The 24,650-nt window shown below is 54.3% G+C and overlaps 2 protein-coding genes across 2 annotated transcripts in view; one reads left to right on the top strand and one right to left on the bottom strand.

The window, feature by feature from the left end:
- The first annotated feature begins 3,557 nt into the window (after positions 1–3,557).
- Positions 3,558–5,302, top strand: RNF223 (ring finger protein 223). The gene is given in 3 exon segments (XM_030963932.1): positions 3,558–3,597; positions 4,429–4,853; positions 4,855–5,302. Coding segments are annotated over 3 exon segments (885 nt in total). The 3' UTR covers positions 5,275–5,302.
- Positions 5,303–6,637: 1,335 nt separating this feature from the next.
- Positions 6,638–24,650, bottom strand: part of AGRN (agrin) — a 68,886-nt gene continuing 50,873 nt past the window's right edge. Inside the window, exons 21-39 of the mRNA XM_030964053.1 lie at positions 23,762–23,889; positions 23,164–23,278; positions 22,339–22,458; positions 21,572–21,946; positions 20,926–21,118; positions 19,639–19,854; positions 19,292–19,329; positions 19,007–19,230; positions 18,392–18,527; positions 18,206–18,302; positions 17,425–17,589; positions 16,084–16,195; positions 14,921–14,932; positions 13,987–14,103; positions 13,248–13,437; positions 12,854–12,941; positions 10,135–10,359; positions 9,440–9,543; positions 6,638–9,091 (exon numbers count right to left, since the gene is read on the bottom strand). Of these exons, the coding sequence (XP_030819913.1) occupies positions 8,934–9,091; positions 9,440–9,543; positions 10,135–10,359; positions 12,854–12,941; positions 13,248–13,437; positions 13,987–14,103; positions 14,921–14,932; positions 16,084–16,195; positions 17,425–17,589; positions 18,206–18,302; positions 18,392–18,527; positions 19,007–19,230; positions 19,292–19,329; positions 19,639–19,854; positions 20,926–21,118; positions 21,572–21,946; positions 22,339–22,458; positions 23,164–23,278; positions 23,762–23,889 (2,813 nt within the window). The 3' untranslated portion in view covers positions 6,638–8,933. The remainder of the gene's footprint in view (positions 9,092–9,439; positions 9,544–10,134; positions 10,360–12,853; positions 12,942–13,247; positions 13,438–13,986; positions 14,104–14,920; positions 14,933–16,083; positions 16,196–17,424; positions 17,590–18,205; positions 18,303–18,391; positions 18,528–19,006; positions 19,231–19,291; positions 19,330–19,638; positions 19,855–20,925; positions 21,119–21,571; positions 21,947–22,338; positions 22,459–23,163; positions 23,279–23,761; positions 23,890–24,650) is intronic.

The raw sequence follows: 24,650 nt of genomic DNA, 5'->3' as shown, positions 1-24,650 counted from the left end.
CAACCTGGAAAAGAGGGAATGGAAATTGACAGAAAGTTTTGAAAACCCTTGGAAACCAGAATTCCCAGCCCGGAAAATAAGGATAAATTATGGAAAATAACAATAATCATTAAAAACAAAACCAAAACCAAACAAAAAGCCCCCCTCAAAAATCAAATATCCCTGCCTGGAAAAGAGGGATCACTGATGGAAAATTTTAAAAAATCCCTGGAAATCAGAATTTCCTAGTCTGGGAAAGAGGGCTCAATGATGGAAATTGATGAAAAATGAGAGAAAAATTTTTAAAACCCTTCAAAAAATCGAATTTCCCAGGCTGGAAAAGAGGGACCACAGACGGGAATGGATGGAAAAGGAAAGGAAATGTTTCAAACCCCCAGACTCGGATTTCCCGGTGTGCCCAGGGCTCGCCGGCTGTTTGGCCCCGGAGCGCTCCAGGCTGGCCGCGAGTGATTCCAGCCCCGGTTCCAGCCCCGGTTCCAGCCCCGATTCCAGCCCCGGTTCCAGCCCCGGTTCCAGCCCCGATTCCAGCCCCAATTCCAGCCCCAGTTCCAGCCCCGAGTTCCAGCCCCGGTTCCAGCCCCGGTTCCAGCCCCGATTCCAGCCCCGATTCCAGCCCCGGTTCCAGCCCCAGTTCCAGCCCCAGTTCCAGCCCCGATTCCAGCCCCGGTTCCAGCCCCAGTTCCAGCCCCGATTCCAGCCCCGGTTCCAGCCGTGATTCAGCGGATGGGGCCGGGCGGGCGGAGCAGGAAAAGTCACCTGGGCAGGAAGGGATAAAACTCACCTGGGCTGGCAGCGCTGGGATTTCCTGCTCGGGAAATCCCGCAGCACAGCCCGGCTCGGCTCCGAGGATCCGACCCCGCACTCCCGGGCGTTCCTGCAGGATTTCGGGCATTCCTGGAGGATTCCGGGGGACAGGGAGAGCAGGAGATGGTTTGGTTCCTCTAACAGCACCTGGACAGGTACCTGTGGGGCTGGGGTTGAAATCCCACGGAGCCGTCTCTGGGACTGGGGAACTGGAACAGGGATTGTTGGGGCTGGCATCAATGGGACAGGGATTGTTGGAACTGGGGAACTGGAATAGGGATTTTTGGAACTGGGATCACTGGGACTGGAATCACTGGAGCAGGGATTGTTGAAACTGGGATTGCTGGAATGGGAATCTGGGACTGGGATCACTGGAATAAGGACTCTTGGAACTGGGATCACTGGGACTGGGACCATTGGGACAGGACAAATCCTAATCTTAAATCCCAAAACCCCATCCTAAACGTGACCCCTCTCTGTCTGCTTTATGGTGTAAAAAGATTCCTGGAATTTACAAAAATCATGGAATTCCTCCCTTGGTGTCCCTCTCCTGGATGGTTTCTTTATTTCCTGAAGCTTCTGGAAAATCCCAGTAAATACCAGGCAAAAGGAGAGGCTCTGAATTGAAAGAAAAATCAGAAAATCAAATTAAAAGCCCCTAAAAATCAAAAAATTCTGTTAAAGAGGTGCAGGACGGGAAGGTTATGGAATTTAAAATGTCTCCTCCTCAGCTTGATCCAAATCCCTGCATTCCAACTGATCCACAAATCCCAAAAATCAAAATATCAAACAAAACCCAAGCAGAATAAAAGGATAAAAATAAGCAAAATCTCAATTTAATCCAACCAAGAAGGTTCTGTAATGCCACAATTGCATTTGGCAAATGGCAAAGTTTGAATTTTTATTTAAAAGTAAATTTTGGGGTAAATTTGAGTTTAAATCGGGATTTTGCTGTGCTGGAGCTGGCGTAGGCCAGACCAATAAGAAGTTCCTGAGAGCAGCTGAAATGTCATAATTCATCATTAATAATTAATAATTCCATAATTCATAATTGTGCAATAATAACTGGGCAAGCCAAGGCTTCTCCCTTTCTCAGCTGCTCAGAATTCCTGAAAATCCCTGAAAAACACCCAGGAACTGCAAAAATCTGCATTTAGGGGATGGGAAAAAAGGGAATATTTAGCAAAAAAAAAAAAAAAAAAAAAGGAAAAAAGTCCCTCAGATTTTCCTCATCTTTATGCCAGTTTGGGCTTGGATTTGTGATTTACCTGTAAGCAGGAAAAATTTTTAAAAATAGATTAAAAACCATTAAAATTAGCTGGAAATGCAGAAAATTTAACCCCAGGAGAAGCTGCACCCTAAAAAAAATTTCCATATTTAAATGAAGAGAAGCACAAAAAAGAGAAGTTCTGAAGGGTGGTTCTGAGGGGAATTATATAATAAATAAATTTATAAATATATAAATATTTAGATAGGTATTTAAATATATTTGAATACTTGTATCTATAAATAAATATATAAACATATAAAGAAATAGAAATATCTTTAATATAACTATATAAATAAATACACACACTATACAAATGTATAAATAGTTTGGATTAATGAATAGATATTGAGATAATAGAAATAATGAGAAAATGATATAATTACTACAAATTTAAAAGTAGTAATTGTAATAATTATAAATAATATAAATAATGGAGATTTTTTTGGTTTTTTTCCTTGTGGAATGTCAGGAATATTTGGCGTTTCCTAATTTAAATTCAGATTTAATTGCTGGGGCGAGCTGTAATTACAGGAACCAGCTGAGCATTGCAAATCTGGGTGACACATCCCAGGAAAATGTTCTGGGAAATCCAGCCCGGAGCTGGCACCAGGAATTTCCTGCAGCTCTCGGGGACAGGAGCTGCAGCTGGGGCTGGGGGCAGGTGGTCCCCAAAATAATCTGAATTTTGGGGGATTTCAAAAAGGATGAAACTCAAAATTTGGAGCTGGATGAAGATGTTGCTAAAATAATCCAAATTTTGGGGGATTCCAGGAAGGATGAAGGGACAGGAGCTGCAATTTGGGTCTGGGTGCGGCTGACCCCTAAAATGATCTGAATTTTGGGGGATTCCAAGGGGGTTGAAGGGACAGGAGCTGAAATTTGGCTCCGGATGCTGATGTTGCCTAAAATAATCCAAATTTTGTGGGATTTTGAGGGGGATGAAGGGACAGGAGCTGAAATTTTGGGTCTGGGTGCAGCTGACCCCTAAAATGATCTGAATTTTGGAGGATTTCAAAAAGGATGAAACTCAAAATTTGGGTCTGGATGCAGATGTTGCTAAAATAATCCAAATTTTGGGGGATTCCAAGAAGGATGAAGGGACAGGGATTATTTGCAACCCAATTTTCTGGGGCTTGGGCTCCTGAGCTCCCAGGCAGGAGCTGAAATATGTGTCTGGGTGCTGATGTTGCCCAAAATACCCCAAACTTTGGGGGATTTTGAGGGGGGTGAAGGGACCGGAGCCGCTTCCTCCTCGCAGTCACAGCCCAGAGCTGCAGCTCCGGGCTGAGAATTCCACACTTTTAACGGGAAAAACCTGGATTTCCCCCCTTCCCTGGGTTGTTTCTGGCACCCAGCTCCCAGGAGCCAGGATCACGGCCCAGATCTCCCCAGAAAAGCTTTTGTCCCCATTACCCCACTGAAAATGTTGTCTGTCTCTTAGGCCGGGCTCAAGCTCCGTAAGGCCAGGATCAGAGATTCCCCCATGGAATCCTCTGCTCTCCTCCCAGCTCCCAGCGCCCGGGGTAGGTCCGGTTCTGCTTTTTCTGCCCCAAAGGGAGGAGTCTGGGGGGAATTTCGCTCCTGTCCCTGCAATTCCGGCGGATTTCCTGCTGGGAAAGGTCCGGGGGGATCTCTGAGGGTTCTCGGCTTTTCCTGATGGGTTTTGTGGGGCTGCCTAAGAGTGAGGCCAGATAAAATTTGGAGAATAAAAATAAATAAATAAATAAAATAAAATTAAAAGTAGGTGATTCTGAATAAATAAAATAAGAGAATAACATAAAATAAAATCAAATAACTTTGAATAAATAAAATAAAAAGTGGATGATGCTCAATAAATAAGACAATAAAATAAAATAAAATAAACCAAAATATCATAACGTAACATAGAATAAATAAAATAAAAAGCGGGGGATTCTGAATAGATGAATAGAATAGAATAAAATAGAATAAAATAGAATAAAATAAAAAGCGGGTGATTCTGAATAGATAAATAGAATAAAAGAAACATGATGAAATAAATGAAACAAAATAAAAAGTGGATTATTCTGAATAAATAAATAGATAAATAAACTAAAAAGGAGGTGATTCTGAATAAATAAATAAATAAAACCATTAAATAACATAATAAAATAAAACAAAATAATAAATAAAACCATTAAATAACATAATAAAATAATAGAATGGAATAGAACAAAATAAGATAGAATAAAATAAAATAAATTAAAATAGAATAGAATAAAATGGAATAAAATAGAATAGAATAGATAGAATAGAATAGAATAAAATAAAAGAGCATAAAACAATGAGATAAAATAATGAAATGAAACCAATTCTGCGCTGTTGTTCCCTTGCAGAGTCTCCGCGGGCTCGGTTCCCCTCGGGGGGCTCCATCATGTCCTGCTTCCCGCAGCTGTGGCACTCGAGCACGCCGGAGTCCCCGTCCAGCCCTGCTCCCGCCTCTGCGGGCTCGGTGCCGGTGCCGCTGAGCCCCATCGTGCTGCCGTCCCCGGGCGATGGCCGCAGGAAGGGCCGATCCCCCGCGGGCTCCCCGAGCTGCGCCAGCCCTGGCTCGCCCAAGCCGGCCTCGCCCGTCGAGTGCTCCATCTGCTTCAACACCTACGACAACACCTTCAAGACGCCCAAGCTGCTGCAGTGCTCGCACGTGTTCTGCCTGGAGTGCGTGGCGCGGCTGAGCGCGGCGCTGGGCGCCGGCCAGGAGCTGCTGCCGTGCCCCTTCTGCCGCCAGCCCACCAGCCTGCCCAGCCAGGGCGCGCCCGGCCCTGCGCACCAGCCGGGAGCTGCTGGCCACGCTGCCGCCCGAGCTGCAGCGCGAGCGCGAGCTCTGGATGGACGGCACCAAGCTCTGCTGCCGCCGCGCCTCGGACAGCGACGCCGAGAACCCCGAGTCGTGCGTGTCCATCGACGTGGCCCTGAGCAAGGCCGAGAGCGCCGAGGCGGCCCCGGGCGGGCTGGCAGGGCGGCTGTCGCGCTGTGAGCTCTGCGACGACTGGAAGCGCATCGTGCTGCTCTCGGCGCTCCTCATCATCCTCTTCTGCATCATCCTGTGGCCCGTGCAGTGCGCGCTCAAGACAGGCAACCTGCGCTGCTTCACGCGGACTGCGGCCGTCAGCCGGCCCGAGCTGCTGCCCCCCAAAGCCACCGCGGCTGCTGCGGCGGTGACACGGCCACCGTTCCAGTAGGGACATGGCCCTGGGGCTGCTCATGGATGGGGACAAGGATGGGACCTTCAGTCCTTCTGTCACTGTAGTGACACGGCCACCGTTCCAGTAGGGACAGGGCCCTGGGGCTGCTCAGGGATGGGACCTTCTGTCCTGATAGAATCCGTCACACAGACAGCCTTCCAGTAGGGACACGGCCCTGGGGCTGCTCATGGATGGGAGCAGGGACAAGACCTGCTGTCCTGAAAGAATTTGGGACAAAACTCCCATTCCAGTAGTGCCAGAGTCTCTGGATGTGCTCAGGGATGAGGAACAGGGACAGGACCTGCTGCCCTGACAGGATTTAGGACAAAACCCCTCTCCAGGCGCTCCTGGATCTGCTCAGGGATGGGACCTGCTGTCCTGATAGGATTTGGGACAAAATCCCCATTCCAGTAGAGCCAGAGCCTCTGGATCTGCTCAGCTCCGTGGGGACAAGGGACAGAGCAAAGCCTTTCTTGGATCTGCTCAGGGACAAGGGACAGGACAAAGCCCTTTCCTGGATCTCAGCTCCATCCATCCAGTGCCAAGCAGGACCCGCTGCATTCCTGGGATTGCTGGCAGATCCCACATCCCGCTCACCGCTCCCGTGCCTCTGGAATGTCCTTCCCGGGCCTCTGGAATGTCCTTGTGCCTCTGGAATGTCCTTCCCGTGGTGCCTCTGGAATGTCCCCCGCATCCATCCCGCTGCCGGGCTCTCCATGGACTCCAGGGCTGGGAATGCACCCAGAGCTCCCCAGGCTTCCCCATCCTCCAGCTCCTGAGGGAATAAAGGGATTTTCTTTTTTTCCTGGAGCAGCTCCGTGATTATTCCTGTGAGGAGCTGGGAGGGGGAGGGCTGGACGAACAGATGGGAAACACCAGAATTCCAGAGGCTGGGAAGGTGAAACCGCCAAATTCCAGAGGTTGGGAGGGTGAAACACCTGAATTCCAGAGGCTGGGAAGGTGAAACCCAAATCCCAGAGGCTGGGAAGGGGAAACACCCAAATTCCAGAGACTGGGAATGTGAATCTTGAATCCCAGAGGCTGGGAAGGTGAATCCTGAATTCCAGAGGTTGGGAGGGTGAAACCTGAATTCCAGAGGTTGGGAAGGTTCCCTGGTGCAGAGGGGATAAAAGAGACAACAAAGGAAAAGTGGAGACTCCCACGGGCTGACACTACAGAGGAGGGGAAGGAAAGACACAAAAATCCTGCAAAACCCTGGGATTGAGGTTGGAATTCCTGGAAAAACTGAATTTAGGAGATGCAGGAGCTTCCCCCTCCTCTGCCCGGCAAGCAGCACCAAGAAAAGCAGGATTCTCCTTTATCCTAGGGAAAAAAAAAGAAGCAGCAGGCCCCTTAAAAACCTCTTTAATCGTTTCCAAACTTTATTTCTGGGTGATTTGACGAAAGACACGAGTTAGTAATGGTTACATCATGCTGCTCCTCTACTGCGCATCGCCCTCCACAGCTCAGCCAGCAGCTCCCCAGGTCAGGAACTCACCCTCTCCATGCACACCTCAAGGGGTTTAAATAAAAAAAAGCCAAAAAAAATCAAATCCAGAAAAAAACCCAACCTCAATGTTCTTTTGGGGTTTTTTTTTTTTTTTCACGTTCTGTGGTAGAAATGTTGTTAAAAATAAAGCCCAGGTGAATGTGCTGCTGGAAATTCCAAATGCTCCCCCACGAGGACACAAATCCTGGTTTAAGGCATTTCCAAGCCCCAGCAAAAGCAGAATGAATTTTTATATTTATTTTTGTTCAAATTTGGGGGGTTTTTTGCTCTTTCTTGACTTCATTCCTGAAAATCAGCAGCTTCCCCATCCCTCTGGAGTTGGAACACCAGCCAGGCTGGGAATGCCATTCCAAATTCCCAAAATTGGGATTGGGGGACTCCCAGAGCCCTCCGTGCCATCCCAGCCCAGCATCTCCCACCAGCAATCCCAATTTGGACCCAGCAGCCCCAAAAAATGGGAATTTTGGCACTCACAGAACGCCCCAGACACAGCAGAGCCCTCATCCCACACAGGGCACAGACCCCACGGAATGTTTAACCCTGCATTTTCCACAGGAATGTCACAGGTTGGGAATATTTATTTTTTTAAAAATCAAATAAAAGAAATCAAAGCAGATCCAAGTGGTTTTTCCATTGGTTCTCCCTCTTGGTTCCACCTTTGTTCAGAGCTCACCCTGAGAGAAGAAATTTGACCTTTCCTGGCTCAAAAGTTGGTGCCAAAACCCCCATTTCAAAGGGTGCCCTGCAAGGTGGGGTAGAAATTTGGAGAAAAAAAGCCAAATTCTGGCACCTTGGGCAGGAACTCCCACCCAGAACCTGGTGGGATCCTGCAGATGAATCCCCAAAGTTGTTTTTCCACAGAGAAATTCCAGCTGAGGGTTGGAAAGGGACACAGAGGCCACAAACCAGCAGGAAATCCTTCCATGGAGAAGGAATTCCAATGGAAGATGGGATTTCTTCCAGGGCTGGGATCCATCTGCTCCTGTCCACATCCAGGAGACCCCGAGCTGCAGCCAGAGGTGCAGCCACAGCCCAGAAACTTCACAACCGGCCCCAAAATTGTCCTTTCCTGGAAGAAAATGCTTCAAATTCCCCCCAGGTACTCCCCAGCCCCGCTCCTGCTCCTGTTGGAGCTGTTCCTGCTGGGCTGGCAGCAGCCAGAGGACACGGAAGACCCAAAAACTCCAAGTCCAAGGTGAAAAATTCCCAATTTTCTTGGTGGGAGAGGCTCCAGTGGCAGCTCTGTGTTCTGAGGCTGGGAGCCAGAGGCTGGAGAACGCTGTGGGGCGTGGAAGGACACAGCCAGGAGATCTCTGAGGAGGGAAAAGGGAATCCCCTGGTCCTCTTGGGAGAGGGAGAGAATTCCCAGCTCTTGGGGAGGAGCTCCAAGTGATCCCCAGCATGAGGGAGGCCAAGGCTCGGTGGCCAGGGAGGGGACAGGACGCGTCTGGATGAACACAGAATGTGGGAATGAGGTTTCACAGCTGCTCCTGCACGTGTCCAAGAGGAAGAGGAGGAGGAGAACGGCTGGAAAAATCCACATTTGTGCCTCCCCAGCACCTCTGAGTGCAGCAAAGAGTCCCGAGGCGAGCGCAGAGCGAAGCTTGGGCCCGGCTCTCTCCCTTCCAGTGCGTGGCATCCCTGATTTGAGCAGAGCTCGGAGGAGAAAAGCACTTGAGATCCTTACACACATAAATTACAGTGAGAGGAACGGGGGGCAGCAGGGATCAGGTGAACACGGGGCCACAGAAGGTTTGGAAGAGCCAGAGCCCGGAGCAGGGTGGGAATTCCCACCCCGCCGATCCGTGAAGGCCTCGCCAGCACCAGCAGCGTTTCCCCCACAGGAAAAACAGGGTTGTTTTTGGGAACAAACCCCCCAAAAACACCAGGAAAAAAGGGGGAAAACAACCCCAAAACAAAAGAAGCTTCAAGTATGAAGAAGATCGATGCTGCAGTGGGAGAGTTCTGGTGTCACCTCTCGAGCTTTGTTCCGCTGCTCGGGCCGAGAGCCCGAAAGCAAAAAGGGTTTCCTGCCCTCCCTGTCCCCCCAAAAATATAAAAAGCAATAAGTTTACAAAAATAGAAAATAATTACAGCAATAGGCAGGAGGGAGGGAGGAGGGAGGCGGGAGGGAGGTCCCTGGGCTCTATTTGGCCGAGCAGTGCAATATCCGGGGCTGGTTCAGGGCGTCCTCCAGCAGGTGCAGCTCCCGCCGGTCCACGAGCACGTCCCGCATGCAGCCCACGAAACCCGTGCTGAACGCCTTGGGCAGGCGCTGCGGCACGCTCAGCTTGTCCAGCCCACCTGGGAACAGAGCAGGGGTCAGCTGGGACAGGGACAGCACCCCTGGGAATGGCACAGGGTCAGCTGGGACTGGGCACAAAACAGGGGACAGGGGACAGCACGGGGAACAGAGCAGGGGATGGCACAGGGGACAGGGGACAGCACAGGGACGTGGGACAGCCCCCCTGAAACGGCACAGCGTCAGCCCAGGGCAGGGGACAGGGGACAGACAGACGGACAGCACAGGGGACAGGGCATTTTTCAGCCGCCTGAGAGGGCTGAGAGGAGGGAGGCAACATCCCCAACATCCCCAGCCCAGTGCAGCCCTGAGCCCCCCAGGGACACTGGGACGTCCCTCCCCAGACTCACCCAGCCACAGCGCCCCGTCCGTGTCCAGCTGGGTGGCCCCGAGGGGAGAGGAGCCGGCGATGGGGGCCTCGTTCCCAACCTGCAGGGAGCCTTCCCTCTGCACCCTGCGCCCGAGGGGGGAACGGCAGGAGTTCAGCAACAGCCCCAGAGCCAGCCCAGAGCTGCTCCCTGCAAGCCCTGACCCTGGGAACCACTGGGGGGCAGGTTTTGGGATAATCCCCATCCCATTCCTGGGATATCCCCACCAGTGCTTTTCCAGCTGCAGGGCTGTAGTTACTTTATTTTTTCTGTATCTTAAACACTAAAACTTTCCTTTACTTAACATGTCTCTGCTTTAAACTCTAAATCCACATTCTCACTTCTGGCTCCGAAGTCTGGAAGCCTTTTCCAAGGTCTCAGATCAAATCCTGGGTTTAATTCTAAGCTTTGGCTTCCAGGCCCAAAGCTCTGAGAGTTCTTATCCAAAGAGAGATCTCGGTGATCATGGGGCTCAGCTGCCTCATTCCCAGCTTTTCCACCCGAATTCCAATCCAGATCCCAATTCCAATTCTGATCCAGAGCCTGATCCCAATCTAGATCCTGATCCAGAACCTGATCCCAATCTAGATCCTGATCCCAATTCAGATCCCAATCTGGATCGCCATCCCAGTCCAGATCCCCGTCCCGACCCCAATCCCCGTCCCGCTGTGTCTGACCTGGAGGCCCGGATGTGCACCCACTGGTTGGTGTTGACGGGCACGCTGGAGCGCAGGGTGACGGCCTTGGAGCCCAGGTCGTAGCTGAGCTGCACGCGGCCGTCCACGATGGCCAGCGCGATGTAATCCGAGCGCTCCAGCCCCTTGCCGCTCCACAGCAGCAGCCCCTGCGTCGCCTCCGTCTTGATGCTCAGCTCAAAGTGGTTGGACTGCAGCGCCTTCTCACTGCGGGGAGAGGCCACGGGCAGCTCCTCCTGCAGCCTCCTCATCCTCATCCTCCTCCCCAGGGATGAACTCCCCACCTGCCCCCACCTGCTGGCCTGGAGGGTCACGGCTGTTGGGATAATCTGCACCCCACTGAGCAGCTCAGAGCTGGGATGGCCTCCACCCCACTCCTGGGATACACAGGAAGGGTCTGTGCCCACCTGGTGCCCTAAAGGTGGCAGATTTTGGGATCATCTCCATCCCATTCCTGGGGTTGGGATACACAGGAAGGAGATTCTTTGGAGATTCCTTGCTTTTCTCCTCATGGCACAAAAGGATCAGCCCTGCCAGCTGTGACACAGCAGCTGTGGCACCCTGGGGACTGTCACAGCAAGGGCATGGAGGCAACAAAACCTTTTCCCAAGGGAGGAGGGAAGGAAAGATGGGATTTTCCCCAGGTTGGAACCCTGATTTTTGCCTCTGGAGCAGGCACGAGGCTCCTGGCAACAGCTGGAGTGGGACACACAGAGAGAGACACCACAGAGAGCTCTTTATTCCTGAGGGATGCTGCACCCAGAGGGGGGGACACAGCCCGGCTGTCCCTGCAGGGTCCCTCGGGCTGGTGGCACTTTGCCGTCCCCCCTGCGCACAGCTCATCCCTCACGGATAAAAAGCCAGGACAGGGACACAGAGGACACACACAGGGACACAGGGACATGCTGAGGCACGGGCAGAGCCGGGGACGGGCACACCTGGACACTCACCTGGGCTCCGAGGGGAAATCCAGCGCCTCGGGACTTGGATGGGAGAAAAGGGGAGCGAGCCATAAGCAAGGGACAGCGAGGAGACCCTTCCTGCCTTCCTTTCCCTCCTTTTTCCTTTCCCCTTTCCTTTCCTTTCCTTTCCTTTCCTTTCCTTTCCTTTCCTTTCCTTTCCTTTCCTTTCCTTTCCTTTCCTTTCCTTTCCTTTCCTTTCCTTTCCTTTCCTTTCCTTTCCTTTCCTTTCCTTTCCTTTCCTTTCCTTTCCTTTCCTTTCCTTTCCTTTCCTTTCCTTTCCTTTCCTTTCCTTTCGAACTTCCCTGGAGGAGGAAAAATCCACTTTTGTGGGCAGCCAAACGCAGCAGGGGGTGTGGGAGAAGCACAGCCCAAGCTGGCTGGGAAAAGGCTGGGACTGGTGACATTCCCTCTGCAGGGACACAAGGCAGCAGGGATGTGGCTCAGGGAGGGGACACAGGGACAGTTCTGAGCTCACATTGCTGGAGGGCACTGCCCAGCCTAGGAGAATGCTGAGGATAATCCTGAAATTCCTAGAAACCCCTTTGCAGCCCCTCCCAATGGAGCGGACATGCAGGTGGTGGCTCTGCAGCCCCCCATGCACAGGCACAGCTCAGCCCCCACAGCCCTGAGGGCACACAATGGGGTGGGATGGGATGGCATGGGATGGGACAGGCAGGGATCCCCCCAAATCCCCCAAATCCCACAGCAGGGAATGCTCCTGCACAGAGCAGGGAATTTTAGGATCCCTTTTAGGGCTTCCCTTCCATGCAGGACAGACCCACAGCAAACCTCAGATGTCCAGGGCTTGGGATTTCTCCCCATGCTCCTGCCCTGACCCTTTTTGTGACCCCTCATCCACCCCTCAGAGATGTTCTGAGGGGTTCCACATCAGAAAATCAAGGATCAGCACCCCCAGTTTCCATCTCCAACACCTCAGGCTGCTGCTGGAGCAGGAAACCCAAGGAATTTTCCTTCCCTGTGCTCATCCTTATTAAAATCATGCTTAAAAATTCCCTTGAGGCATGCTGGGGGGTGGCAGGGCGGGGACAGCACCTGGATGTGGCACAGGTGAAGCAGCTCCTGCTCAGCCCCACGAGCTGCTGGCAGCACCTGCGCCCTCCTCCCCCTGGGCTGGGAAGAGTTTTTCACCAAAAACCCGGGAGAGGCCCCAGATTCCTCCCCAGCCCTGCCCTGGGGTTTGGGGTGACAATGGGGACGTGGGGTGAGCGTGGCAGGGCCGTACTTACGCTGGGATCTCATTGCTCAGGTGGCTTGGAAACAGAGAAACAGTGACATTGAGAAGGGACAGACAGACACCCACAGAAGGACAGACAGACACCCAGAGAGGGACAGACAGCAGCTCCACACGGACACCCCCCCCAGCAGGGCTGGGACACCGGGAATGGGACAGGCAGAAGGACACAGGAGTCTCCTGAAGGAGGAATTTCCAGCCTGGAGGAGCTCAGGGGGAGCTCTGCTCATTCCCAGAGAATTCCCGAGGAGCAGCACTTCCATGGCCACCCCAGGGTCCTCCCCAGCTCGAGGTTGGGACAGTCCCACATGTCCCATCCCTGGGGGACACTCAGGATCCACCTCCACCCCATTCCCAGCACCACAGCCAGGCCTGGAGCTGGGAATTTGGGGGAAAACCAAAGGGGAGAGCCAGGAACATCCAGCCCCATGTGGAGCTCCTGGATGCCAGCTTTGCCTCCCCGGATCAGCCCTGCTGGGGCAGGTACCTCTTGGTGATGCTGTTGTGGTACTCCAGGTACGTGCGGCCATCGAAGGCCACGGCCTCGGTGTCCCCTGCTGCCTTCTCGATGATCACTGGGGAGAGACAGGGACATGGGAAAAGAATGGCCAGGAAAGGCAGGGAATTCCTGGGAGATGGGAAAGGAACAGCCAGGAAAGGTCAGGGAATTCCTGGGAGATGGGAAAGGAACAGCCAGGAAACCCCTGCTGGATGTGCTGAACTTCTGCTGCAGATCTTCCAGGTTTTCCATCCAGCCTCCCATGGCCACCTCCCACCCCCTGAGCCACCACCAGCTCCCCATGGCCACCTCCAACGCCCCTGTGGCACCCCCAGCCCCTCTGTGGCCCCCCCAGCCCCCTGTGGTGCCCCCTGGCACTCACCCTTCTCGCAGTGTGCCCCCGAGAAGCCCCTGTGGCAGGAGCACTGGTAGCTGCCCAGGCTGGGGCTGCAGGTGCCCCCGTGCTGGCACGGGTTGGGTTTCTGGGTGCAGGGGTGCCCCCGGAACGGGGACACCTCCCTGGCACTGCGGATGTTCTGCTCCTTCAGCACGGGCACGCCACCCACGGAGATCTGCAGGGGCAGGAGGGGTCAGCCAGGAGCTGCTCAGGGCCAAAACCCCAAAAACGGGGAATTCCCATCCCTGGCAGCATCCCAGGCTGGGCTGGATGGGGCTGGGATGGTGGAAGGTGTCCCTGCCCATGGCACAGGGGGAGCCTGAAGGTTCCTCCAACCCAAACCAGGCTGGGATCTTCTGATGGTCCTTCCCCACCCACCTCTGGTCATCTGGGGACACCAGGCAGTGTCCGTGGGGACAAGAGGAGATGGGAACCTATCCCTAGGGTGGGAATCCATCCCTGAGATGATGGGAACCCATATCTAGGGTGGGAATCCATCCCTAAGGTGGTGGAATCCATTCCAAGTGTTCCCAAACCCCCCTTCTGTCCCCCTCTGGTGCCACTTTTCCACCACCAGAGCAGCTCCCAGGTCCATCCCAGGACAGGTGGGACACTGGGCTGTCCCAGGGGACACTGGGCTGACCAGCAGGACCTCAACATCTCACAGCTCCCAGGGGACACTGGGCTGTCCCAGGGGACACTGGGCTGGCCAGCAGGACCTCACCCTCTGCACAGCTCCCTCGAAGCCACTGGAGATGGCAGCTGCTCGAGCCAGCTTGGAGAAGTCGGGGGCTCCCCCCACGTAGAAGGGCTCCTTCAGGTTCAGCACCATGTGAGGCACCTGGGGGAACAGGGACATCAAGGACAAGGTGTCAGCTCGTCCCTGGCTGTCCCAGGCAGGGCCAGGAGCTGGCCTCAATGGTCCTTGTGGCTCTCTCCGTTTGGGAGATTGGATGATAATTTATTTGATGGTAATTTATTTGATGATATTTTATTTATGATTCCACGGATGGAGCCTCCGGGAAACCTCCTCATGCCAAGGGCTGCCAGGTCCCACCCCCAGCAGGCACCTGGGAAAGGTCTCCCCTGGATTGAATTTTTTGGGAAGAGGCTCTTCCCACACCCTCAGGCCTGGAGGGGGGCTCTGCTTTGGTGTGCCCCCAAAATTGGGGTACCCAGACATGACTCAGAGCCCTGCAGGGCTGCTGCTCAGTCCCAGCCCCTTCCACAGGGATCCAGCCTGGCTGCCCCAAGGTTTGAGGAGCAGCTTCAGGTTTTCTCCTGCACCCCATGGCTTGAGGAGGTTCTCCTGCACCCCACGTGGTGGCTCTGGAGGAGAAAATTCCCTCCTTGCTGTCACCAGCCCCAGGATCGCTGGGAATTCCCTGGGATGGAGGCAGGGCCACAGCAAGGACAGGGTGACATGGAGCACTAACTAATGCTTTGTGGGATTAACACAAAATAAATGACCAGATTAATTAATTGAAATGGTCCCAAAAACAAAAGGTGACAACTGGCTGGGAATGAAGGACTAAACTACAGGGATCCTAAACCAGATGGGGAAGATGAAAAACACAAAAGTAGGACGGAAGGAAGGAAGGAAGGAGGTGCCAATGGCAGATGAGATGGAGGCGTGGGGGGGTCATACTTATCTGTACCTTACGGGATTTCTGGGATCCAGACAGCAGGGGAGGGGAAAATACAAAGGAAAATCAAAGGGAGAGAGAGGAAAAAAAAACAAAAAAGAGAGAAAAGGGCCATCAGTGGGGAGCCATTGCAACGGGCAGGGCTGCCACAGCCCCGCTGCCACCAGGGCTGGGTGGCTCTGGGGTGGCAGGAGGGTCACTGCCAGCCAGGGCTCTGCTCTGCTCAGAGAGGAGCTTGCAAAGAGGAGAGTGAGGGCAGGAAAATGCCAGCTTGGGTTCTGTGCGTTTGGGGATGAGCTCTGCAGCCAGCAGGGCTTTTCCTGCCTCCTCCTGGAGAGCGAGGGAAGGGACCCCGGAATGCAGGGAAGGAAGGGACCCCAGGAATGCAGGGAAGGACCCCAGGCGTGCAGGAAAGGGACCCCAGGAATGCAGGGAAGGGACCCCAGGAATGCAGGGAAGGGACCCCAGGAACACAGGGAGGGACCCCAGGAATGCAGGGAAGGAAGGGACCCCAGGAACGCAGGGAAGGACCCCAGGAACGCAGGGAAGGACCCCAGGCGTGCAGGAAAGGGACCCCAGGAACACAGGGAGGGACCCCAGGAACGCAGGGGCAGCAGCAGGGAGGGACAGGGAGAGGCTGGAACTGCAAAATTCCCAGCTGGGGGAAGAGCAGAGTGAGCACCAAGGGATGCAGCAGCAGGGCCTGGGGCTTTCCTGCTCCCTGAGCTCCTCTCACTGCTGGGGGCTCTTAATTAACCATTAATTACTGACCCAGGGTGCCTCATGTGGCTGTTCCAACAGGGGACAGGTGAGGACCTGGAATAAGGGATGGGGGTCCAGAAGAGGGTGGGGGGCTCATCCCTGAAACCTGGCTGAGATCCTGGGCAGGGACAGGGGCTGCAAGGGATGCAGGGATCCTTCCCTGCCTGCTTCTCCACCCTCAAATCCACAATTTAAACCCCAGACACCTGAGAAACTCCACTCAAATCCACAATTTAAAGCCCAGGAACCCGAGCCACAATCTAAAGCCCAGGAGCCTGAGAAATTCCACTCAAATCCACAATTTAAAGCCCAGGAACCTGAGAAATTCCCCTCAAACCCATGATTTCAAGCCCAGGAGCCTCAGAACCTCCTCCCCATGTGAGCAGGGCAGGGCTGGGGTCCCCCCCACTCACCGGGGACTCCCCTGTCACCCTCTGGCCGTTGTTGACCCTCAGGACGCCCTTGCGGCCGCTCCTCTCCAGCAGGACACTGACCCACGTGTCCAGGGGCACTGGCTCCTTGCTCCTGAGGGGGAAAAAAAAAAAAAAAAAGCTTTAAAAACCTTCTAAACTCAGGCCTTGCTCAGCTGAATGAGCACACGAAGTTCCCAAGAGAAAGAATCACAAGAATGAAAATCAGTTTGCGGAACAATCTGTTGTGGTAAGAAAAACAGGCTTGCAACTGTGGCAAATAAAAAGTCTGTGAGAATCTGTGAAGAAAATATTAAAAACATAGAAAAATAGTATTAAAAATATAAAAATAATATAAAAAATTAAAAAATAATATAAAAAATATAGTATCTCTTTGTGTAAAGAAGAGTCTCAGCACATACACAAACAAGCACCTCCTAAGCAATGAACTGAGCAGCAAGCAAGTTCAAATTAGAAAAAACACAAAACCTGAAATTAGAAATTAAACACACTAACTTGGAAAACTGGATAAAAACAGGCTGTAACATCAAAGTGAGGCTTTTGCTGCTGAAACTTTGAATAATGTCATTATTTGGTGTTAATGTTTTAAACTCTGCCCTCAGAACCTACAAAACCAGCCTGGAAAGGTGCCCTGAGCAGGTGATGCTGTGAGTTTTGGCTTTTCTATTTTTAAGATTCTGTGCTGATTCCTCAGGTTTAACTTTTCTATTTTTCACATTCTGCGCTGCTCTAGTGTGTGGGTCTGGGCTCCATATCAGGGGATGGTGAGCTCTGTGCACAGAGCAGGGAGACAAAACAATTCCTGCTCCAGCTGGGCACCAAGGACAAATGATCCAAATCTCAGCCCAGGAGCACAAACACCGTGGGCTGGGGAGAGAAAAACAAGGATGGGACTGCATGGGCTAAAGCTGGAATTGGACAATTCACTCCAAGATGCAAATGGAACAGAAGTTGTAAAAGTGACAGACCCTGTGAGCAGTCGTGCATTTTGGGACATTTTGGCTCCTCTTGGGTTCATTTTGGGACCATTTTGGTTCATCTCAGGTGCAGCCCTGGCTGGGCTCTTGTGCTGCCCCAGGTGGATCCATTGAGGAGAAACTTTTCATAAATCCCTGCTTTATTCTTTAGCTCTGTTCTAAGGGAGCCTCTCAAGGCATCAGCCAGGGCTCACCTGGGCAGGGCAGAGTGCCCCCAGCGCCACCAATACCCTCACCTGGGCAGGGCAGGAGTGCCCCCAGCGCCCCTCACCTGGGCAGGGCAGAGTGCCCCCAGCACCACCAATACCCTCACCTGGGCAGGGCAGAGTGCCCCCAGTGCCCTCACCTGAGCAGGGCTGGCCCTTTGCCCAGGTCGTATCTGTACTCCAGGTGGCCCTCGTGCAGTGCCAGGGACACAAAGTCCCCTTTGCCATCGGTCTTCTGGCCGTTGTAGAAGATCATCCCGCTGGGCTTCTTGGCCAGGAACACCACCTCCATGGACATCTTGTCCCTGGGAGAGCGGGGCGGGTTATTGATTATTGATTATGGGTTAGGGATTGTGGGTTATGGGTTTTGGATTGTGGACTGTGGGTTATGAGTTATTGATTATGGCTTACTGATTATGGATTTTGGATTGTTGATTGTGAGTTATGGATTGTGGGTTATGGATTGTAGGTTACGGGTTATGGATTATTGATTATGGATTATGGGTTGTGCGTTATTATGGGTTGTGGATTGTGGGTTGTGGGTTATGGATTACTGATTATGGTTTATGGATAATTGATTATGGATTTTTGATTGTGGGTTATGGATTATGGATTGTGGACTCTGGGTTATCAATTGTGGATTATGGGTTATAGATTGTGGTTATGGATTATGGGTTATGGATTATGGATTGTGGGTTATGGATTATAGATTGTGGGTTATGGACTGTGGGTTATTGATTATGGATTGTGGGTTGTGGATTATGGGCTATGGATTATGGATTGTGGATTATGGATTCCCTCCCATCCAGCTGCTCAGGACAACCCCGAGGCTGTGGGTGTGGCAGCCATGCCAGCCCTGCCAGCTGGGGGTGCCCAGGGTACCACGGGCTGGGGTTTGTCCCTCCCTGGCCCTGCACTCACTGCAGGTCGGGCACGAAGCTCTGCAGCCCGTTGAGCTCCAGGTAGGAGAAGCCGTTGAACTCGGGCAGGAAGGGCACGGACTGGTCCTGCTCTGTCACTGGGCACAAAGCGGGCAGCGTGAGGGACACGGGGCATGGCAGGTGCCCCAGGGGTCACACCGGGCGGGGGGCACCCCTGCTGTCCCACCTCGCTCGCACAGGTCCCCCTCGCGGCCCATGGGACAGGCACACAGGGCGCCCCCGGCGGGCAGCACCAGGCAGGTGGCAGAGGCGTGGCACGGAGAGGGCTCGCACGGGTTCCTCTCGAAGGCACACGTGGGGCCTGTGGGACAGGGAGATTGGGAACATGTGTCAGGGGGTTGGTGACAATGTCCCCCACAGCCCCAGTGTTCCCCATGTCCCCATGGGCACGTAGGCATTGAGGCACTGGCACAATGGCCCCAAAAACTCCCTAAGAACCCCCCAGAAAAAGTGAAAACCCCGCAGTGCCATCCCTGTACCCCAAAACCCCCCTCAGAACCCCACAATGTCCACTCCATACCCCAAAAACCCCATAATGCCCATCCTACACCCCAAAAACCCACCCCATACCCCAAAACCCCCTCAGACCCCCTCGGTGCCCACCCCACACCCCAAAAACCCCATAATGCCCATCCTACACCCCAAAAACCCACCCCATACCCCAAAACCCCCCAGACCCCCTCGGTGCCCACCCCACACCCCAAAAACCCCATAATGCCCATCCTACACCCCAAAAACCCGCTCAGTGCCCACCCGACCCCCCTCGGTGCCCGCGCCGTACCGTGTAGGCCTCGGGACACTGGCAGTGGAACATGTCGGCCTCCCTGGCGTGGCAGGTGCCGCCGTGGTGGCAGGGGCTGGGCTGGCAGGGGTCGGTGCCGCACTGGCCCACGGCCGTGGCGTACAGGACGTCGGCGGAGCCCTGGTGCAGCTCGTGCCCGCGGTTGTTGATGGCCAGGGCCCCAGGCGCTTGCCCCGCAGGGGGCGCGCGGTTTGTACCCGGGGCTCGGGGGCCCCCGGGGACAGGGGCACAGGGCTTGTACCAGGGGGGGCACAGGGTTTGTACCAGGGGGTTCTAGAATGGCCCTCATGCACTCAGCCACCCTGAGGGGACAGGGGCACAGGGCTTGTACCAGGGGGCACAGGGGGTTCTGGGGGGCGGCAGTGATGGGGTGATACCCACGGAGGGCCGGCGTGGGCACGGTGGGAGGGAGGGCAGAGGTGAGGGCGAGATGGGAGATGGCTCTGCGTTGGCACTGCCACAGGGACAGTGGCACATTCACGGGGCAGCGCCACCCTCACATGGCCTGTGCCACCCTCCAGTCCCAGTGTCACCCTCACAAGGGCAGTGCCACCTTCACAGTGCCACCCACCAGGCCCAGTGCCACCTCCCAGCCCCACGGCCCCACTCACAGCGCCATGTGCTCGTGGGGCACTCCCCCGATGAAGAGCTCGGTGTCCAGGTTGAGCCCGTCGGTGCCCGGGGGGCTGTGCCCGCTCACCGGGGGCTCCCCGTCCACGGCCAGTGTGCCCGTGCGCCGGTTCCGCGTCACCAGCAGCCGGTGCCAGCGCCCCGGCTCCACCGGCACCCGGCTGGTGACCGTGCCCGTGCCAGAGCCCGTGTCAAACCTGGCAAAACACGGCTTGGTGTTCTTCAAGGTGCCAGCTGGGCTGTGCCAGGCGTCACTGGCACTGGGAGCACGTGGAGACCCTCTCCCTCCCTCCCTCCCTATTTCTCTCTGCCTCTTTCCTTCCCTCCCTCCTTCTCTTCTTGTCTCTTCCCTCTCTCCTTCTCTCCTCTTTCCCCTCCCTCCTTCCCTTTTCCATCCCTCCTCTTGTCTCCTTCCCCTCCCTCCCTCCTTCTCTCTCTCTCTCCCCTCCTTCTCTCCTTCTTTCCCTCTCTCCCTCCCTCTCCCCTCCCTCTGTTTTTCCCTCCTTCTTTCCCCATCTTTCCATCCCTCCTTCCCTTCCCTCCCTCCCTCTCTCTCTCCCTCCCTCCCTGCCCTGCCTTCCCCCTCCCTCACTCCAAACCCATCCCCGTTGGATTCTGGAATACAAAAAAAGCCACTCTGGTTCTTTCCTCCCTTCCCTTTTTTCCTCCCTCTCCACACTTCTCATCCCAGTTAAAAAAAACCCACCAAAAAAAGATGTCTCAAAAAAACCCAACCTGCCAAAAAAACCCCAAACCTGCCAAAAAACCAACCTGCCAAAAAACCCAACCTCCCACACTTGGGAGCTTTTTGAACTCACTCAAAGTGAATTCACTTCACTGAAAAGAGGGAATGAGTTCCCTCAGTTTTCCAGCCACATTCCCACAAAAAACAAACAAACAAACAAAAAAATCAGAGTTTTTGTCTACTTTGAGGCCTTTTAGGATACAAATTCCCCTTCTTGGGATGCAAATTCCCAGTTCTGGGTCCTGGGACTCACCTGAGCTCGAGTATTCCACTCCCCCAAAAAATATTTAAAAATCCTGATTTTTGTCCACTTTGAGGCTTTTTAGGATACAAATTCTCCCTCTTGGGATGCAAATTCCCTGTCTTGGGTCCTGGGGCTTACCTGAGCTCAAGTATACCAACCCCACCCTCCCAAAAACCAAAAAATCCCAATTTTTGTCCATTTGGAGGCCTTTTAGGATGCCAGTCCCCCTGCTGGGATACAAACTGCCCCTTCCAGGACGCAATGCCCACGCCAGCTGACCTGAGCTCCACGAAGCCCCCGAGCAGCGCCAGGGAGATGAAGTCCTTGCCGTGGCGCTGGGCGTTGTAGAGGAGCAGCCCGCGGGGCTCGAGCGCGCGGAACTCCATGGAGATCCTGACGGTGTGGTAGGCGCGCATGGTCCGGAACGCCAGCACCGAGGCGCCCCCGAAACTGGGGATGGACCCACTGGGGGCTGGGGGGAAACGGGGGGAATGGGGGGAAAAAGGGGGGAAAAAGGGGGGAAAAAAGGGGGGGAAAAAGGGGAAAGGGGAAAAAAAGGGGGGAGAGGGAGAAAAGGGGAAAAGGCAACTTTTATTGAGCTTTGGTTCATGAAAAGGGCCAACTTGTCTGTGCCTCCCTTAGGGGTGATCCAGGACTCCAAATGCCATTAAACCAGCAGGGCTGGACACCCATTGTCATTTTCTATGGGATTTGGGAGGTCAAATCCCATTAAACCAGCAGGGCTGGACGCCCACAGCTTGCAGAGCTCCAGGTGAGTGGGTTTTTAGCGGTTTTCCCATCCCTGGAAATGCCCAAGTCCAGTCTGGCACAACCTGGCACAGGGAGGGTGGCATCCTACCCACATCAAGGGGTGGGAAGCGACTTTTAAGCCCCCAAATCTGTGCTTTCTCACATCCCCACCTACATTTCTCACAGAGAGCCCCTCCTGTGCCCGCGGGGCAGCTGCAGGTGAAGCGGTGCCCGTCGTCCTGGCAGGTGCCACCGTGCAAGCAGGGCTGGGACTCGCAGGGCCGTGCCAGGGGGGTGCCAGGGGGCAGCTGGGTGGGCTTCCCCCTCCTGCTGCTGCTGCTGCTGCTGCCAGGGCTGCGGGTGGTGCCCACGGGGCTGCGGGTGGTGCCCACGGGGCTGCGGGTGCTGCCCACGGGGCCGGGGCTGCCCGTGGGCTCCCCGTGCTGCCCCAGGGCCGCGGTGGCCGCGGGCACCCTGCGCGTGGTGCCAGGGGCCATGGTGGTGGCCGTGGTGGTGGTGACCGTGGTGGTGAAGAGCCGGGGGATCCAGTCTGGAACACAGCAGGGATGGGGTCAGCTGGGCTTGACTGGGGGCGGGCGTGGGTTTGGGGTCAGCTGGGGTTTGGGTTAGGTTTAGCCACAAGTGTGGTTAGATTCAGGGTCAGGTGTGGGTTAGGGTTAAGGTTAGGTTTAGGGACAAGTGTGGTTAGATTTAGGGTTAGGTATGGGTCAGGTTTAGGGTCAGGTTTGGGTTAGTTTTAGGGTCAGGTGTGGGTTTGGAAGTGCCCAAGCACCCTCTAGAAGATCCCTGCCCAGACCCCTCTAAGGTCCCTCCCAACCCCAAACATTCTGGGACCCACCCGGGGAAGCTTTTGAGGGGTTGCCAAGACCAGCAGAGCCCCCCGGGCATTCTGAAACCCCACAGCAAGCGAGGGGCACTCACCAAAATCCATGAATTTGATGTGCTCCTGCTGGGGCCTCTTCACCAGGATGGTTTTCCTCTTGGCAGCCCGGAGCTGCCTCAGCAGGGCCCCCTGGACATCGGCGGCCGTGTAGGACGTGGCTGAGCCCAGCCAGGAGGGCAAAGGAGGGGAGCAGCAGTGAGCATTCCAGCGGGAATTTCCTTCCCATGACCTCCCCAATCCCTCCTTTCCCCAAGAAAAAATCCTCTTTTTCCAAGAAAAATAATCTTCCTTTCCAAGGAAAAGAATTCTCCTTCCCAAAGAAAATAAACCTGCATTCTCAAGAAAAAGAAACCACCTTTCCCAAGGAAAATAACTCTCCTTTCCCAAGGAAAAGAAACGTCCATTCCTAAGGAAAATAATCTTCCTTCCCAAGGAAAACAATCCTCCTTTCCAAGGAAAACAATTTCTCCATTCCCAAGGAAATAATCCTTCTTTCCCAATGAAAATAATCTTTCTTTCCAAGGAAAATAAATGTCCTTTCCAAGGAAAATAATCTTCCTTCCCAAAGAAAATAAACCACCTTTCCCAAGGAAAATAACTCTCCCAAGGAAATAATCATCCTTTTCCAAGGAAAAGAATCCCTCCATTCCCAAGGAAAATAATCCTTCCTTCCCAAGGAAAAGAATCCCTCCATTCCCAAGGAAAACCCTTCCAGCTTCCTTAGTGTGCTGCTCCTCCCATCTCCGCTCACATGGAAATTCAGCAGGATAAAAGACCCAACCCCACTGAATCTTAGGATGGTTCTTTCCTTCTCCTCCCCAGGCAGATTTCCCAGCCAGAATTCCCTCTGGGAATGGCCCCACCTGGGTCAAAGTGGGCCTCCACGATGACCCTGACGGCGCTGCTCTGGCCCAGGTCCCGCACTCGGATGCTCCTGAAATCCTTCCTGACATCAGAACCCCGGAACAGCTCGTCCAGCTGGGGAAGGAAAGGGTTAACGGGGAGATCCTGGCACGGGGATCCTGCCAGGGAAAGATCCAGGCTTGGGTTTGCTTCCCAGCCTTTGCAAGGCAGCCCGGAGACAGGGAGGGGACAGGGGACAATTCCAGCTGCTCTTTAGGGCCAGGGGAAAGTGGGATCCATAAACAATTCCAGCTGCTCTTTAGGGCCAAGGGAAGAACAGGATCCATACAATGGAACAGGGATGTTCTGTGACAATTCCAGCTGCTCTTTAGGGCCAAGGGAAGAACAGGATCCATAAATCAATTGGGACAGGGAACCATTGTCCATTTTGTGACCATTCTGGGTTCACCTTGGGTGTGGGCCCAAGGTGTATCCATTGAGGAGATCCTTTTAGCAGCTCCCTGCTTTACTCTGTGACTGTGCTCGGGGCAGCCTCTTGGGGCACCAGCAGGGTCCCCTCGGTGCCAGCTGTGCCCGCACGAGGGGCACAGGGCTCACCGCGCTCTCGATGCTCCGCGCCGTCTCCCCGAAGAGCTCGGATTTGGGGTCGGCCATCTCCGGCGTGTAGAACAGCTCCTGGCCCTCCACCTCCTCCAGGATCAGCACGCCTTGGAACACCTTGGTGGCTGGGGCAGGAGGGAACACAGACAGAGCCCTTGAGCTGGGCAGGGGCGGCGAGGGAGCGTCCCTGGCAGAGGGGGATGGCGTGTGGGGGTAGTGCCAGTGCTGGGTTAGTGGGGATGGGGCGGGCACAGCCATGGAGGGTTAGTGCTGGAGCAGATGGCAAGGACCAGGCTGGAGATGGCAGCTTTTACCAGACGGGTTCCTGCGAGCTCCGGCCCCGAGAGCAGCCCCCCTGCACCGCTGGGTGACAAGAGAGACACGTTAGAGGACAGAGGACACGCCAGGGCCCAGGGGCACCCACGGGCACACCCGGGGCTGGGGGCCAGGGGGACACCTGGCACAGGGCAACCACAGCCCTGCCCAACCAGCCTGGAGCTGCAGCACGAGTGCCAGGGCAGCATCCTGCCCTGGGGGTGCAAAGGATGGAGAGATCCCGCTGTGGGAACCACACAGGAGGCTCCTTTTCCTTTCCATTTTCCCTTTCCTTTTTCCTTTTCCCCTTCTCTCTCCCTTTCCACTTTCCCTTCCTCTCTTCCTTTTCCCTTTTTCTTTCCCTCTGCCTTTTTCCTCTCCCTTTCCCTTCACACAGGACTTTTAACCCTTTATGGGTTAAAAGGGAAAGTGCTGTTTTTTTTTCCCAGAGGCAAAGGGGATGTTCCAATGGAAACCCCAAGAAACAAGGAAGGACTTGATTGAGGAAAAATCTGGGACAAGGCCCTTAATTTCTGACCCCAGAGTGATCCCAAACCTTCGTCCAGCCCCG

This window comes from Camarhynchus parvulus, chromosome 21 (assembly GCF_901933205.1).
Source record: "Camarhynchus parvulus chromosome 21, STF_HiC, whole genome shotgun sequence".
In the NCBI taxonomy this organism is placed as follows: domain Eukaryota; kingdom Metazoa; phylum Chordata; class Aves; order Passeriformes; family Thraupidae; genus Camarhynchus; species Camarhynchus parvulus.
Note: the sequence above shows the minus strand (reverse complement) of the source record. Positions and strands in the feature narration are given on the sequence as shown.